This window comes from Sorex araneus, chromosome 4, assembly GCF_027595985.1.
Source record: "Sorex araneus isolate mSorAra2 chromosome 4, mSorAra2.pri, whole genome shotgun sequence".
In the NCBI taxonomy this organism is placed as follows: Eukaryota; Metazoa; Chordata; class Mammalia; order Eulipotyphla; family Soricidae; genus Sorex; species Sorex araneus.
This window is the reverse complement of record NC_073305.1, coordinates 154,098,114-154,117,140: the sequence shown is the minus strand read 5'-3', so window position 1 is coordinate 154,117,140 and position 19,027 is coordinate 154,098,114. Positions and strand designations below refer to the sequence as shown.

The following is a 19,027-nucleotide window of genomic DNA, read 5'->3' as shown; positions in this document are numbered from 1 at the left end:
TCCTATTTGGACACAGGGAGAGTTTTGAGTGTTTGTTTGGTTTTTGCCAAGTGCATTCTCTAAAAGCATACAAGAAGTGATGAAAGTAACTCAGCGTGTGCTGGATGTTTTGAGAGTCATAAATTGTGAAATGTAACCAGTGCTGAGATAATGTTCATTTAAAAGTCCATGCAAATCCAAAAGATATTTTAGGGTTAAAAATTAGTCTCAAATAATTTAGACCTCATACTAAATCTTATAAAATCTGGAACCCTATTATTTTTAGTCTGACGTCTGTACAATATTAAAGCAGTTTCTAATGTAGTAAATAAACACCTGTGAAAATTGCAGTGCAACCTCTATTAATATGATTTAAACCATGTTGTGTGTTCTCCTGAGATATCCAAGATTAATGAATTATCCCAGCTTTGATGGAAAATGACCTACTGGAAATGAAAGAAGAATTCATAAGCAATAACAGTCAAGAATGCAGTTAATCTTAACCTCACATTTTACAAACAATGAAAATGGAAAGTGGGTTAAAAGGAGGTTAGATTATCTTGGATTTCACCATATCTTTTACATTTGAGCACAAATAAAGGTTTTGTTTGATTTTTTTCTCTAATATTTCAAATGTGTGGAGTTTTTACGTTTTGTCTCTGTATGTCATGTTTGGAAGACTGGCCTACATTTGATATTCTGAATTCTGTGCCAGCAAGAATGTCAAGTGCATTTGCCTTTTAATCATATGCAGTGTCTAGTGTTAAATATTTTATTTTTTTTCAGTGAAAAAGAGACTTTCTTTCTGGACCCTGTAGTTTATGAGAGAATAGCTGAATCACTTACATTGTCGTGAAACTGCTTTTCCTTTAACAGTTTCAGTACATTTATCATTTATAAATATTTCACTTCTAAGGTTCAGATTTAGTTGTTTTATAGACTACTCTGCTGTAAACACTGTGTAGACACATGATACAGCATCTTTTAATATTTTTCTCTTCAATTCAATCTGTTGTAGTATTCATAGAAGATGATTTCTTGGATGTTTCACATGATAACTTATATATGGAAACTGTGTAATTCCTTATCATTTGCACTTTCCTTCCTCCTTCCTTTCTATATTTTGGCATAAACATGGACCTGTTTACTATTTCCTACTGTTGAAGCATTATGTTGTCTTCTTAATTTTCTATTCCCTAGGTTAATTTATATTCCTACTTTTAATCACCTCTGATCTTTTTTATTACTTGAGATTTTTTTCAAAAGTGAAGGGAAAAGCTCTTTTTTTAGTTTAAATTTTTAGTTTTTGTTTTGGCATTGTGATTTACAATACTGTTAATAGTTTCAGGCATATGATATTCAAACTCTACCCCTATCACTAGTATCATCATCCCTCCACCACTGCCCAAGGTTTCCTACCACCACCCTACCATGTGTCCTTAGCAAATGCAATGTTGTGATTTATTATAGTTTGTGCCACATGTTTGCAATAATGTTGATTCAGAGTTTTGATGTATTGTTTCTCACCTCTGTTGATTAAATTGTCCATGTTCCTTCTAACCAATGCCCCTATATTGTGACCTGTCCACCCCCTCTTCCTCATTCCACCTTTCCCCCTCTTCACTGGCATCCTTATTTCTTCAGTCCAGGATGGATTTCCCTATATTTGATACCTTATACTCCCTCTCTTGTTATTCAGTATACCTCAGCTGAGTGAGAACACCCACTATTTGTCCTTCTCCCTCTGACCTAGTTTATCATGACACACTCCAGTTCCATCCAAACTGCAACAAGCGGCATGATTACATTCTTTTTTGTGGCCATGTAATATTTCATTATGTGTATACACAGCTTCTTTATCCACACATCTGTTGTTCAGCATTTAGTTTGTTTCCCTACTGTGGCTCTTGTGTCCTAGCTGTAGTGAACATAGGTATGCATATTTCTTTTCCAAATAGTGTTTTTGTGTTTGATAGAAAGTAATATAATCTCTGGGTCATATAGATGCTCTGTTCTTACTTTTTTTTTTCCTTGAGAAATTGCCATACTGTCCTCTGAATAGACATCATATAGGGGCTAAACCAGTCATTTTCACACCAGTGAATGAAAGTTCTTTTTTGCCACATCCCTGCCAACACTGGTTGCTTTCACTCTTTTTGCTATATGTCATTCTTACTGGGGTGATATACGTCACTGTCATTTGGGGTAGATTTCACAGCTGACATTATATACTTTCTTTACCTATTAGCCCTCTACATGTCCTCTTTATGGAATGTTCATTTCCTCTTTCCATTTTTTTGATACATTATTGGTTCTTTGTTTCTTGAAAAGTTTTTTTCTCCCCAAGTAGTCAGTTCCATAATTTCTGCACTCTTTCATGCATTGTGTATAGATTAGGCATTTAAACCATTTTGCTATTGATGTGATACACTCTTCATCATCCCAGAATACAGCAGTACCATTCACCTGCATGTTTCCTTCAAAGGCCTTTTCTCACCTGCACTGGAGACACAAAAGTAGTGTCTCATCTCTTATTTTCATTCTCACTGTAAAACTTCTCACTATCAGATATGCCTCTTTACATATTATACAATTATACAACTGATAGTGAGAAGTTTTATAATGAGAATAAAGATGTGAAACTCATAAGATCAGAGATGGTCTATAACTTGTTCAGTGATAATTTTTGAGACCCTCAAAACTCATAAGATCAGAGATGGTCTATAACTTGTTCAGTGATAATTTTTGAGACCCTCAAAATGTGTCACACAAAGACAAGTTGCAAATAATTATTTTTTAGTGAAAGGAAAGAGATTATGCTTCCTCAAGGACTTGAAGTTTATAATCTCCTTTCTTTTCAAGCTATTTTAGAGCTCTTCCTAAGAATTCTCTCAGACTCTTCCATTCATTCATCAATCCCGAATGTATGCCTTTTTCTAGAAAAGACATGCTATTACTGCCAATTTGTTTTGTATTTTTAAGTCTCCATTTCTTTTTTTTTAAGTAGTAATGGGGTTATATATTTTTCTCTCTTTTCCCTCTCTCTCTCTCTTCCAGCATTAAAAATATTCCTAATATATGTAAGCTAATCTCATATTTATTTTTACTTTTTTATTGAGATACCAGATTTACAATAGGATTTATATTATTGTTTTTACAGTACTGTATCACATGCACTACCAATGTGTATCCCTCTGCCATTGTCCCAATGGTCCCATCTCCTCACCCCTTGTACCGTATGGGAGTTAGGAAATATTATATAATATCAGATACCCGTTCTTAAACCACAAAAAAAGCTTTTTTACTTCCATGGCTTGTTTTTGTTTCTACTTTTTAATCTAAACATGAATCAGACTTTGATGTGATGATTCTAGGAAGTGTCTTAAGATGCAAACTAACCAGAAACATTTTATCTTCCTGTGTGGGAGTCCTATTGGTGTCTCTTTAGTAATCTTGCCATATTCTTCTATTAAGCATGGTGTTGAATAAGTATCTTTACTCCCAGATTATACGCTTTTCTCAAGGGAGGCTTTTGTTCATTTCTTCATTTTTTTAGTCTCATACAGTCTTATGTAGCACTCATGTATCCAACAGATGCATTATAGATGATGAAGAATGATAAATACCAAATTTTAAGAATTGTACTTCTCTCCACTTGGTACTGTTTCTTGGAAATCATACTAAACTAAAGTTTAGGAATAAATTTAAAAACATGAATTTCATCTGAATATAATTCTATGTACCTAACATTTATTGGGGTGTTGTTACATAGCCAGTTAATACCCATTATTATGACACTCTTAAATCTTTTCATCAGTCTATAAAGTGTAGATACCTATAGCATCTCCATATTTCAGTAAGAAAACAGAAATGCATAATAGCATTCTTCAAAGGACTTTACCAAGGCCATCCTGCCACTTATATAGTGCAGCTAGAACTCAAGCCTAGATCAATAATTTTGTTACAGCACAAATACTAAATGCTGGCTGGTGAGAGTGTTCCCCTATTACAGATAGTCCAGAAATGTTGACATATTCATCAGTGACTGCTCTGTAAACAGAAAGATTCTTAAAATATTGAGTTCATAAACTAATACAGTTAACCTTAGCATTAATACATTTATTTCAAAAGCATTAAATGTTAAAGTTTGTTGTAGTGATTATGTGCATTTTATCAGTAACAAAGTTTGACAAATGATAATTATTCACCACTTATTAGACTAACTGTTAGAAACTGTATAAAGCATCAGACATAGTAAAGATTAATAAGATTAGATCTCTGCTCTCATTTGACTTCAAATCTAGTGTATTCAATAAGTTAAAGATTTACTGAAAAAATATTTGCAACCAATTTTTTATGTGGGCTACAGGTAAATAATTTAATTGTGCTTTAGAGGTTGGAGAGCAGATAAAGGTAAGCTTTAGGGGAAAGTAAGAATAAAATCCTGTAGACTGGCTTCAGCTTTTAGCCAGATGGCAGACTAGTTGTTCTGAGGACCTCTGCTGAACAATTCTACCCGGATAGGACATATTTTTAGATATATTACTGGGCTCATCGTAACTTGGAAAAGTCTCTAAGGCCCTACTACTCAGCCCCACTTCTTTGGTTAAAAACACAAAATGTATGTGTATATATGTGCCAAAGAGACAGAATAGGTTAAGGTGTTTGCTTTGCACACTGCTGCTCAGGTTCAGTCCCTGGTAACACCTGTGGTCTCCTTTTTACCACAAAGAGTGTTTCCTGAGCCAGAGCCTTGGGTAACACCTGATCATATCCATATCTCTCTCACACACTAAGAACAGAAAAATAGTACACACAGGCAGTAAGAGAGTTTAGTACTCCTTGAATATATTGGCATTGAAACACTTATTTGAGGATTCGTAGCTGATGGCTACTGCAAGAAGCAAATACAGGTTCTTTTGAAATCGTGACCAACTTATGTCTGCAAAATTCTCACAAACTAACTGTAAAGCAGTCACTTCACAGACAAAGGCCATCAACGAGACCTGAAAGTAGCTCACTCAGAATTAACAGAAACCACCAACCTAAATCCCCAAATGACTGCGTGTATTGGTCTTGTAGAGTATGGAAAAAAGACTGCACAAATATTTATTGGGACAAACTAAAAAAATCAGGCAGATAAGTGAGATATTTTCAGAAGTAACTAGACATAGAACCAATTATAGGGAAGGAAACAAAGCTTTTTAAGAAGAAGCATAATTATATAATTTTTTTAAATGACTGTATGGGTGGAACTAAACAGCAGGCTTGAGAGAATTAAAGAGATCAGGCATGAGAGAATTAAAGAGATACATAACTTACCCAAAGCAAAACCTAAAGATGAATTAAGATGCCAAAGAAGAGGAATAAGGCGCATTTACTTCTCTGGCATCTGTATCGCTCGTGCGCATGTGTTACCTGAGTACGTGGTGCCCAAGTACATGTCGCCCGTATTGCCCCTCTTGTCATGTGTCCTTTTATATCAGATATAGAATGTGTACTGGGGTTTCCTTCTCCAACCCCCACCCCCAGGTTCTCTAAATAAAACCTGTTTTTACTTCAAAAACAGATGAGGATTAAGCATGGGAACATGTCCAGCATATATTATGACTAAAGAAATTAAAACCATGTTATATCACCCTGAAAGAATAGGTTGCTTCTTGGGAAAATAATGGGATATCTAGAAATCTAATTTGTGCATTTATAAAATTTGGCTCTATGACAAAGTGGCTTTGTAGAATGTTGAATCAGTTCAAAACTTACCCAGAGATAACTGAATTTTTATGCAAGGCTGTTGGGGAAATTGAAATTTCTTCCTAGAATATATCAAACTCAGGTATCAATTCCAGGTGGATCTAGACTTAAATATCAAATAGAGAGTTCTAAAACTTTTAAAAACAATAATAGAACATTGTCATGAACATCTATGTTTGGGGAGAACTTCTTAATAAGCACTAACTATAAAAGAAATTAATAGGTTTTATTTTATTAAGATTAAATTCAAACATATCATTAAGTGAAAGAAAAATCACTCTATAGTAGGGATTTGTAGCACCTAATGCTGAAAAAATAGAATTCACAGATAAAATATTTTTCTAAACTAATAAGGAAAAAATAAAAAAACAAATTTTATTAAGTGAGTAAAAGTTCTTTATTGAACACTTCAAACATGAAATAAGTGGAAGTATTTTAAAGAAATGTCTCAGAAGGTGATTTCAGCAATCAAATGCATATTATATATAATTTCCTACCACTTAATTTGCAAAAAATTAGAATATCTGTTAATCAGTGTGTTAAGCAAGCGTTTAAATAGAGTTTTCATATAACATTGGTAGGTAAATTGTCAATAATTTGACATCTATAAATTTGGTTGTTGTCATGTTGTAATCAAAATTTGCTACTTACAACCATTGGAGCCAGTTTCCCTACCCTTGAAATAGGTCCTGGAGACTGAGTATCTGAGGAGGGGCTCATTGTTTTAAATGATTAAGGTATAAGATACCCTAAAGGATTGTCAGTAGATGAAATTGAAAATGTTGATTAGCATCTGGATTTTAAAGACCTTACATGTCATAGGAAGAGATTTCGCCTTCCCTCCCTTTTGAATGGTAAGCAGTTAAAAAAGTCATTTAATCACATTTTCATTTTGGAAAACTCATTCTGATGTCAGTACAAAGAATAAATCTAAGGAGGTCGATTTGGGAAGCAGAAAAGGTTGGTAAAAAAGCAAGATGATTGAATGGGATCTAGGCAGTAAAAAGATGGAACTGAGAATAAGATTTCAGAGGTAATTTGGCAAAAGATTCCTGTGTTTAAGATATAAGGGTACACACTGAGGTTTTATTTCACACAACTGACAGAATTTAAGTAAATGGGAAGCTTAATAAAAATAAACTCATGTTTTTGAAAAATGTTATTCATTAACTTACTGTGGAGCAAAAAATATATGTTGCCTGTTTTTAAACCTGAGCTAATTTCCAGCATGTTATAGTTATCTTGCTTTTTTTAAATTATTTTTCAGGGGGTTGTTTTTTCTTTTATGGTCTTAAAAGGCAAAACCTAGCTAAAAATTTGAGATACAAGAAAATGCCGTAAACCTGAAATTTATTTTAGATATATGCTTATTCTATTTGTAGATGCAGTTATTAAAAGATCTTCAAAAACTGAGAATGGAAAAATAGTACAGTGGGCAGGGTTCTTGCCTTGCACTTGACTCACCTGGGTTTGATCCTTAGCTCCACATATGGTCCCTCAAATCCACCAGGAGTAATCCCTACGTACTACCAGGTGTGGCCAAAGAATAAAAAAAAAAAAAATAGAAAAAAGACTTCATAAACTTCAGTGCTATTTTCTGTATCAGAGTTTTTCAGGTAATGTCTAGAACTTTATCAAACTAAAATTCTAGCTACTGTTACCAAAATATGTGACATAGCTGTCTTCATATTTTACCAGTATCAAGTGCTGATAAACTTTTTTTTCTATCAGCAGTCTAAGAGCAGATCAGTTTCATAAGATCACATGGCATGATAAAGCCAAAATGACTTCAAAGGATTATTGAATTAAATAATACATGCCTCAAGATGCCCGAAAGGCTTAGACATCCACTGTGGCAGCCTATTTAATTAATAACATGTACTTTACAAAACTCATCATTATGTATTAATACAATAGACTGAAGATCGTTATAAAACTGTTTTTCAGTTAGTCAGTTACCCTCTTCATAATGCTTGTCATCTCTTGTCCCCAAAAGGCTAATATCTACACAGCAATTTTTACTACTCTATAGCTACCATTGCCAGTATTTCATAGTTTATAAAACTTCCTATCATGCTATTTAATAATTCAAAAAGCTATAAAACTTGTTCATTCTTGAGATAAAGTATTGAGTCTAAGTGAGGCAAGCTACTTTGTTCATTGAGATAAAAGTAAAAAAGGAATTAAGAATAAATACAGGGTGCTACTGGGAGCATACCTCCTGTACTGCCTATAACCCTAGTATTTCATGCCCTTTCCTTTGATACTTGAGTATAGCAGATGGTAGAAATGGTTAGCCTTCAGAAAGAATGGTTAGCATAGGGGTATAACATTTCTACAGATAATTCACAAACATATATAGCCAGTCCATTTAGGTCGATGCTATCAAAAGACCAGGTACTGATTAATATATTTATAGATATATAGTATTAAAATGTGCTATATTTTATATCATCATCATCCCTTTGATCGTGAATTTTTTGAGCAGTCTCCATTCATCCTAGCCCTGAGATTTTTAGAAGCCTGTCTTTACTCGTCCTTCCCAACAGTGCCGCATTGGAGGCTCTTTCAAGGTCAGGGGAATGAGACCCAGCATTGTTACTGTTTTTGGCATATGAATGCACCATGGGGAGTTTGTGAGGCTCCTTATGTGGGCTGGAAACTCTCGGTAACTAGCCAGGTTCTCCCAGAGGGAGAACTAGGCTATAAGATGTCCGGGAGCTTGGTATTTAGTCTCTGGATGTTGACCGTTGGTGGAATTACATGGTACCAGGGGCAGTCCCTGGGTGTGACCACCTAGCTACTGGAAAATGGGAAGTTTGGGCAGAAGAGGCCCAGTCCTGATCCAAGCAGGCTTGGAGGTCTCAGCCCCGGGTCCCACACACCTGCGTTCCTCTGCCAGTACCTTCATGCATGAGGCTCGTCCAAACGTGTGGAAAGGGGCCTTGATTATGGCTATGGCTAGGTTCCGGAGGTCTTTGGCCTTGGGAGCTCTGCTCGGGGCGGGGAGGAAAGCTGGAACCCACCCCCTCCGAAGGCTCCCAGGGAAGACAGCCAGGCGCGCGGGCAAGAGACTCATATATATATATATATGTATATATATATGTATATATATATATATTTTATATATAACACTTATTTTTAAATATACATAATAACAAAACCCATGAGGATAAATATTTTTACATCTCTTTATGTATTTCATATATAAATATATCTTCAAGGGTTTTTGTTGTTGTTATCATCAATATATATAATATCTGTATTTCCTGATGGGTTTTTGGTGTTACTTTTAAAGTAGGGGTGAAGGAAGGCTCCCAGATGGTTCTAAGAAATAAGGGGACCCACCAGCAATTTTAGGGCAAGACTTGCAGTCCAATGCAAGTGCATAAGGCTGCCAAGCTGCTTAGGCACCACCGGGTCCCCCTGTGTGCTGGGGCCCTGCAGCACCATTTCCTGCAGTGCTCTGGTGTCTGCAGGGCTAAATCTTGTGATGTTCAGGAGATGTAACCACTACTCCCTCCTGGCCCCAGTCTTGTGCTTGTTTTTGTTTTTGTCTTTTTGTTGTTGTTTGTGGGCCACACCCAGCCATGCTCAAGGGCTTACTCCAGGCTGTTTCCAGGGATCCCTCCTGGTGGGGTTCAAGGGAACATATGGGGTGCCAGGGATCAAACCCACATCAGCCTTGTGAAAGGCAAGTGCCCTCTCCGCTGTATTATCGTTCCAGTCTCATCCTTGTTCTATTTAAAAGAAAATGAGACAAATTGATTTTTTTTGCTGTTGGTACGATATGTCATAATCAAGCTCAGTATCGTTCTGTCATTTATACAGCCAAAATGTTTTGTACTTTGTGCCTTTCTAGGTCCCACTAGATATATAATGATAACTAAAGCAAATAGGATCCGTGCTTTATGAGCTTTGTCTTAACTGCAGCGGGGAACCCTTGGATGCATCTAATCAGTATGGCATTTTGGAAGTACTATGCCCTACACTGTGTGTTCCAGAGGAATAGGCTCAGGAGCACTGGCAGGAAGATAGGATAGGCTGTAGCTTCTCTGCAACCTGGGTGAGAGACGATGCTTATCTGGGTTAAGGTAGCAACGGTAAAGATGGGAAAAGTACAGACAAAATATTGGGGAAATAGTTGTACTTTGTACTTTGTGGCACATTGTATGAGAGAGTAGTGTGGTCAGACATCCTCGTCTGCAAAGGACAATTCCAGTGTTTGCCTCATCTCCAGTGATAACTTTTTAAGTGCTATTATTGAGGTACTAGGATTTACAATACCATTTGTCACGCTATTCATGCACAGTATCTATTCCAACAGCAGACCCATCACCAGAAGCTCACTTCTCTCCACCAGTGTCCCAAGGACTCCTCCCAATGACCCCATCTCTAGCCCCCATGTAAGATTAGTGCCCTAGACAAAATGAAGTTTCCTCTTTTATTTTCAAATGCACCCCAGCGTGGTTGATATGTACAATGATAATCCTAAAAATAAGACTCAGAATGACATCAGATTTTTATCTGAAACAACTGTTAGGAATATGTTTACTCTTTACTCCACGGTGATAATTGGATGAGGAACTGGCCAGATGATGCAATCATTAATTCAGATTCTGATACAGTGTTGAAGGTGATTGTCCTGCACTTCTGTTGTGGATTGAAAGGCAAATCCACAACAGAATCTGGTAATGGCCAGAGTGTTGCCTTCAGGTTGGAGCCCTTGGACAGAGGTATATTGATTTCATAGCTGCCAGCAAGCACGAGTGGTAACTGAAATGATAGAAGTGGATGAGATCACCAAGCCAGAGGGAATGGAAAACAGTGCCAGGTAGCTGGAGCTCCTTTGTTGGAGAAGGGAATATGCCAGCAGTCAAACTCTGGATCTCATTCATGTGATGTATATCCTTTAACCACTGAGCTACAATCCCAGTTAGGAACTTTTTTTTTTTCCAGAAAGGGGATTTTTCCAAAACTACCAGGAGGAGACATGGGAAGGGGCTGAGATCCAGGCCCCACAATACTTAGCCAACTAGATCAGAAGGTTCAATGCTCAGACCCCAGGGTACTCTGCTGCACACTAGTCATTGAGATTGCTCAAGAATCACCAAGACTACCCAGGCTGTGTTTCAGGAGTCTGTGTCGTGCTGGGGATTGAACCATAATCCTGCTAACCATGGCCCCCTGATCCTCTACTTATCCCCTAAACTCAGGAGTGCCTAGTTATAAGGGGATGCAAGGAAAATTGAGGTGGAACATAAGATTAAATCTCAGGGAAAGGGTATTTTAAGAAGAGTGTGGCCAATGGTGTGGATGGAACATGGAAGTCACATCAAATGAGAAAAGTGCACAGTGAACTCAGTGACTAGTACTATCATTAATGGTAGTACTTTGATAGTTTTGAGGCAGATTAAACCAAAGTGTCAGATCTTAGGAAATGACTAAGTGTGAATAATTTCCAGAGTAATAAATGAGAAAGGAAGAAAGCACTCAAAACTGTTGGAATTTGCAGAACCACATTGGCTCTGAAAGTCACAAAGTACCTGTCTTGTACTTGCAGACATTTCCAATAACTGTCACAAAATCAAAAGAATGTTTTTATATTATCTCAGCAGTTAAATCCTTTAAATATTTTAAGTCACTGTCACTCTCATCCCGTTGCTCATCGATTTGCTTGAGCGGGTACCAGTAATGTTTCCATTGTGAGACTTGTTACTATTCCTGGCATGTGGAATGCGCCACGGGTAGCTTGCCAGGCTCTCAGAGAGGGACAGAGGAATTGAACCCGGGTTGGCTGCGTACAAGGCAAATGCCCTACCCCCTGTGCTATCACTCAAGCCCCAAACAAATATTTTAAGTAAATTTGAAAATTCCTATTTTAGGTATTGGTATAAATTTGACCTTAATCCTTTATGTAAAATAGGTAAGTTATTTTTGAAATGGTAGTACTGCTGACCTAATTTATAAATTTAATTATTATTGCAAAAGAAAAAATATAAAAACTTTTCATCTCACTAGAAAAATTGAATCTAGGCTTGAGGATGTTGGGAAATTTTTATTCTTTGGCAACAAAAAAAATCGCTAAAGATTTATGTTTTATGGTAAAGGAAAGCATTTCTGAAAAAGATGTTCCACATTGCTTTTACGCAAGTGAGTAAATTATAAATAAAACTCAAGAGTGTAGACAGTATAATAATAATAGATATTTTTGCTCTATTTGAATAAAATAGAAAATGCTTATGTAGAGGCTACAGCTTATCTTTCTATTAATAAGTCCTTTAAGTTTGAATGACTTTAAGTTGGATATTTATGTTCCATGCTTCTAGTGGGCCAAGAACTTGAAAAATATGTGCTAAAGTATCAAAATATTTTATATATACATTTAATTAAAATGGGTAGTAGTTGTGGCAGTAGTAGTAATGGTATATGTCAAGCTAAAGACTTTGAAGAAAATTCATAATTAAAAATAATAATTACCAGTAACTTGTCCTTAGACAATTAGATTAGCCTCCTATACATAGATTTAATACGGATATTGCTCTTCAATAAAAAGAAAACTCTCTGGAAGAGTGGTAATCGTTACAGTCTAGCTCCTTTTCACCACCCAAATAAATAATCTTTTATTTCCCAACTGGTTGGTAATTATTAATTGAGGCCAATAAATTATCAATTTATCACGATAAATAGAGTATGACTTTAAAATGCTTTTATTTACAGAGTATACTTATATGAGGACCAGAGAGATAGCTAGTAAATGGGCTTTCATACTTGCCTTTCATTGGGTCTTGGTTGAAATCCCTGGTATTAATATTAATTCATCAGCAAATTTATACCATTTATTAAGATTTTGAGAATTCTTCATTATCTGTCTTTCAAATTGTTTACCTAATATTATGCTGACTACTTATTCTTCTTGATAATGACTTATATTTGCACCAAGTATATAAACATGATCTGCTCAAATGCTGAAGATTTGATGGGGAGTGGCTGGGAGTGGGTTGGACCTCACCTGCTGTGCTCGGGGCTAACTCCTGGTTCTGCACTCGGTAATTATTCCTAGTAGAGCTAGGGAGACCAAATGGGATGGAAGGGGTTGAACCCAGTTTGGTCATAGGAAAGGTGAGCATCCTTCACATTATGCTATCACTCCAATCAAAGTGCTGAAGATTCTAATAAAATATAATAATTTGGGCATATTGACTTTAGAAAGTCACTTTATGATATTTCCTTATTGAACAAAAACTTATCTTTTGAGAAGTAAATTCTGTGAGCTCTTCCAGGAAATCACAAAGGGATCATTATCATTCTACCCTCTAAAAGCCAAAATTGACATAGAACCTGATGTGAATAAGTTTTAATTTATAAATAAGTATGATTGATTGCATACATTAAAGTTTATTTTGGACTTGTACATGAGCATTCCATGTCTTTTCCTACAGTAAGTGAGTCAAACCAGTAGAATTCAAGAACTATAAAGGTGTTCTTTTTAAAATGTATACCCAATCTTGAAAATGTGCACCAACTGTTAATAAATGTGTATGCATAGGTAGACAGAAGAGATCTCTAACATATTTAATACATGTTTTCTTTCATTGAACTATAATGTCTAGTGTGAAATGGTAAGCACTAGTACCTTTTCATAATTAATGAAACTGGAAGTTTGTAAATGCTTGATATGCCGAAAGTCAGGTCAGAGAAGGAAACTCTTTTGCTTACCAGAAGAAATGAATCACAGGTTGTTGCTTTCTGTGCTTGAAATAATAGTTACTAAATATTGGCCCACAGGCAAGTTTTCTTATTGAACTGAGATTAGAGAAATTAAGAGACTTACTGAGAATCATTTTGCAACATTAACTGTTCTAATTCTTCAAGTCTTATTTACTACAGGTTATCTTTTAAATGCCAAATCAAGAAATATTATTAATGTCAGAAACTTTCACTCCTTTCAGTTTCTTGGAAAAAGATGGAAGATAACCACTGTGTGTCAGATTCTGGAGTGGGGGATTGACTCACTGGAAAATAAGGGTAGATATCAGTTGTATAGAAGAGTAGGTAAAGCTAAGGAAGCAGGAGTTTGTAGTTTAGAGAGAGACTCCATTTTCCATTGGTAAATAGGTGATTTTTAAGGATCCATTTATTTGTCATTTAGCCACCTTAAAGCAGCTATTGCTATCAAGAGAAAAATAGGTTATAGCTATTAGCTACTTTAAGACCTTCTCCCAAATGTACTTAATCTAAGAATACCTGGACTCATGTCATAGTTGTGTGGCATCTGGAAACTCTGAGAAATGTCTCTTTAGAGGACAGAATTATAAATTTCATTCTCTTTTTCAGCAGTTATGACCATTCTTACTTCTCTACACATTTTACATGTATGACTGGTGCTAGACTTCATGCATGGAGGCAATGTATGAATTCTGCCATGGAACCCTATTCCCAGACCCCTAAAAGTTTTCTTTTTAAATTGATATTATATTTTTTGCCGGTTTCCACGTAAATGAAATCAAAGGAAAATGTCTTCAGAGTGTTACTAAATTGTTTAAAAATATTTTCATTAAGGTCTTACAGTGGGATTTGAGAGAATAGAAGTGAAAGAATGCAGAGAACTAAAAAAAATCTTCATGAGTTTCTGTTTCTGAAGATTTTTAGCATGATTTTGTAGTCGCTGTTGTTGTTAAACGAATATGAAATATTCTATGTGTGTATGCTTTTTCTTTCTTTCATATTTTCTCCTGTCAAACCAGCTATTCATTTCTAAGCTTATATATCAGATAGTGAATTCACTTCTGGCAGTCAGACTAAGTATTTATTTAACCTTACCTCTTGAGACCATTTCCACTGATAGTACTTTAATGTGCCAGGCACAGCACATGATATTTGAATAGTAGGGTCTTGCTGAATGAATCCAACAGATGAATCCCTAAGTCTGATCCCATCATATTCCAGTGGGACTGTTATAAATCTTGTTCCTGGATTCTAAAGCTATATGGAGAAAGACAGTTTACCATTTCTTCTATACTTATTTCTGGGTTTTAATTTTTTGTTGTCATTAATAAAGCTATCCATTAGAAAATTTTTATCAGTCATAAATCTTTCATGCTCTAGTACAACTTGCTTCTGTTTAATATTTTCAGGGTTTTTTTTTTTAATAAAATGAACAAGCTGCCATGTGTAGTACTTTTTGGCCAAGAATAGTTTTTATTTTTGTGATAATTAGCTCTTTCAGTAACTTTTTTTTTTTTAATTCATTTAGCAGCAGCAACAGAAGAACCAGAAGTAATTCCAGATCCAGCCAAGCAGACGGACAGAGTGGTGAAAATAGCAGGAATTAGTGCTGGGATTTTGGTGTTCATCCTCCTTCTTCTAGTTGTTGTGTTAGTTGTGAAAAAAAGGTAAGACCAGATTTTAATCTGTTTCACTAGTCTTTAAAACTTCTGTTTCCTTGAATTCTTTTACATTAAAATCAAGAGGAAATACTGAATTTTAACAATGTTGTGAACCTTTGAGTGTGTCTTATGTTTTCAAAATAAATTTGTGTTGGTTATTTGCAATTTAATTTTGAATTTAAGTATACGATTCTTGTCAAAGTAAAGCTAAAAATTAGTGTATGAATTTAAATTTCTCAAATGCAGTGATCCTTGAAGTACTTTGAAGAGTTACTTAAGAATAGTAAAGTGGGCAGGGCAAAAAAAAAGAATAGTAAAGTGAAGATTTATTATACTTATCTATAAATTATTTTTCTCTTACTTGATTTTTATGTTGGCTGCAGATAATTTATAAGATGAATGTAAATATTTTATTGAATTGTATATGTAGTACTCACTGACTAAATATTTCAGCACTTCAATTTGCAAAATCACTTTTTTTAATTGATCATTGGTCTTTTTGTCTATCTCAACCAATGTCGCCATCTTCTGGAATTATCTGATGATACTAAAACTGATTGGATCTTAAATAGACCTATTCAAGAGATAGCAATATGATCCCTACTGAAAAACATTTTGAAGTATGCAACTTTTATAATTTGATTTTTTTTCCCTCATTCTAGAAAGTGTCAGCACTACTTATAAGGCATGGTCTCAGAAACAAATACATTGACTTATAAATAAATCCAATTCATCCAGTCACATTTTAGGCAAAGCACAAACTGGAAGGACTTAAATATATTTACAAGTAATATACATTCCTAAAATAGTTTAATATATGGGACTGTTTATAATTTGTGAATCATATTTAATAATATAATTAATGATGTTGCTTACATGACATTAAATCCTATGGTATACTATTATAGATAAGACTCATACTACATGTTTAATGACTCCATCACAGTTTATTTTAATGTATTGCCTCTTTACTATTACCCCCTGGAGATATATATGTTGGAGAAGACACATCTGCATTAGAAACATTAGGTATGCCTTATAGTGTTTTGTGTAAATTAGCTACATACGTGCTTTCCCCAATAGTGCTCATCTTTTTGCTTTTGTCTCCCTTTGTGGTTGGAAAATACATTATATTTTACTAAAGTTTAAGTAGTTTAGTAATACAAATTTGTCAGCTAAGTTGAATAAAAGTATTGAATATTACCTTCATATTTTATGATCCGGTTTGAATTTGATTTGGAGGTGCCAGAGGAGTTAGTCTAGGAGCCAAGGTCAGGTCACTTGTCCTGCCCGTGTCCAGCCCTGGTTCAGTTCTGATTCACAGGCCTCCCGCCCCCGACACAGAGCCAGGGGTAAGAAGGCCTTGAACACAGCCAGGTGTAGCAAAAATATAAAAATAAATTTAATTTAGAAAGTGGACTAATTTAGGGAAAAAAATAAACTTTGCTTCACCATTTAATATTCATGATTTCAAGTAAGACTTGAGAGCACAGAAATAGCCTCTGATTATGATCTCACTCACAATTAGTTTAAATGTATTGAGGTTTTTTGATGTTTATTTGAAAACATTTACAAGTTATTTTATCTTTCTTTCTTATGGCCCTCTGTTTCAGGCACTGGAAACAAACAAAACTCAATCTAGATTCCCTAAAGTATACCAGAACAATCTCTAAGCATGATTTTTTTTTTGTGGGTTTAATACTCTGTCAACTCTCTAAAACTGTATATTGTGACAAAATACTTTTCTGCTTCCTGTTTTAAGTAGTTGGATAAAAGAACCTTTCTATTAAAATGCTTGTTTGAATTTTCATAATTATGTTTTAATTGTCTTTTTGATAGAAATAGAAAGTGTGCCAGGCATTTTGATTTTCTTCCTTACCACTACCTCTAATGCTAGGAACATTTCCAATTTTATTTAGATATCTACTTCTAATATATAACTAAGTTACTTGGACTTTCTAACAAAGCACCTTCATAATAACTTATATTTAAATGTAGTGTGTCACACATGCATCCTGTATGATTCAGCCACAACTTCATTTATAATGCATATACAGAAGGATAGTTCTTATGTATTAACTACCATGTATAGACAAATAGGTTTTAATATATAATGTTTCCCCTTTAATACAAAAATTTATAATAAAAATAATGGAAATAAATAAATTTAACTTTATAATTTTTATGGAAAATAGTTAAGTTTCTCAAGACTACCCCCTGCAGGGAATAATATTAATATAACAATTTTACATAATAAAAGAATTCTATGTATTTTTGGTTCTTGTGTAAAGAAATGGTTTGAAATTCGATTTAATAAAATTGTGCAGTTGAAAGCATATATATTTAAAGTAAGTTTATAGGCTAAGAAAAGGGATATTGCATCTTTCAAAACGCAATGCCATTTTTTGTTTAATCGCTCTTGAATTATTTATAGTTGTATACCATTTTTCATTGGTTATGTATTATATTTTAAATGCACAGCATGAATACATTAATGCTTCCAAACATCAATTTGAAAATAGATTTCAGTACAGTAAATGTATGTGTATGATACCATGGTCATCTCAAATACATCTACTGTAGAAATAGCTTCATTTATGTGTAATTTATGGTGCATATGTATATTCACATAATATATGTATGTACCTGTACCTATGAACCATTAGGATATAATGACTTGTTTATAAAAATTTAGATGTCATCTTATATATATTCTATATCAACTAAATAGTTCTTTGTGTTTTGTATCAAAAGAAAAATAGTCAATTTAGTGTACAAGTTCTATGCACAGCTGTTCCATCTGTCATGACATTTAGATGGTAATGGATGATATTATGCTTAACTGCATGTCGAAAATATACAATCCATTTAATTTTTCAGTTTTTTTGGCAATAAAATAAATGTCAGCATGTTAATTTTTTCCAAATTTTGTATCTTAAATTTTATTTTTCTATTGCATATCTGTCCGCTAATTGCATGGCTAAGAAAATCTCTAACCAATGCATGAGCAAATTGAAATGCGAACCAAAAAACATGAATTTTATTTTATTTCATTTTTAATGCACATTTTTTTCTGCTTTATTGGATGTGACGGAGTCACGCTTTTCATTCACCATTGCTTCTCTTTTTCCACTGTCTGTGATTTGCTTGCCAGAAGGAGCTACTATTCTTACTCCTACTACCTGTAAGTAGAAAATGGGTGATATGTAACTTTACATTTGTTAAAGATGCAGTATCCCTTTTCAAAAAATAAAGATGAAAAGAAATAGAATGTTTGCAACTTTTGGTGACATTTCCAAAATAATGTTTCTTACTCTAAAACTGTAAAGTTTATCTATTAACTTATTGATAATCTTTTTTAAAAGGGATATTGTATTTCTGTATGTTCAGCTACTTTAGTTTTTATTTACAGTTTTTCATAACTAGCTTTATTCTATAGCCCAGGCAGTATTTGTTTACTTAGGTCAAACCAGTACCTTGTCAGCATGGTACTTTACTCATATTTCAGAGATAGTGGATATAATTTATTAATTCATATCTCTGCGTAACACCATCATACTTGACAAAAAATATTCATAGATGAACATTCAAAATGCCTTTACAGGATGCAAATAAAGTCAGGTCTGAATGTAATAACATCTCTCTCCACATTTCCAGGAATCCAGGATGGGTTATAACTTCAAAACATCTTTGATACTATCATTTAGGCAATCTGTAGACGCTTATAAAAACAAATGGATAGTCATAATATTGTGGAGGCAAAGAAATAAAAAATAACTTTTAGAGAAGAAAAAGTAGGTTATTTCATCAGCACTTAAATAGGAACAATTATTTCATAAAACCAGAACCAAAACAAAAAAAAAACTATCAACTGAGACAGAACACAGATTTATAACAAAAATAAC

The 19,027-nt window shown here is 34.4% G+C and overlaps 1 protein-coding gene across 13 annotated transcripts in view; it reads left to right on the top strand.

The window, feature by feature from the left end:
• The window catches only part of PTPRK (protein tyrosine phosphatase receptor type K), a 564,747-nt gene that overhangs the window by 505,815 nt on the left and 39,905 nt on the right, over window positions 1-19,027 (top strand). For 5 of the 13 annotated variants that reach the window (XM_055135019.1, XM_055135018.1, XM_055135017.1 and 2 more), the window contains exon 14: window positions 14,990-15,128. In XM_055135019.1, coding sequence (XP_054990994.1) covers window positions 14,990-15,128 — 139 coding nt within the window. Of the gene's footprint in view, window positions 1-14,989; window positions 15,129-16,109; window positions 16,152-18,276; window positions 18,307-19,027 lie in introns of all 13 variants that reach the window. The other 8 variants (XM_055135014.1, XM_055135010.1, XM_055135011.1 and 5 more) reach the window with 4 other exon arrangements.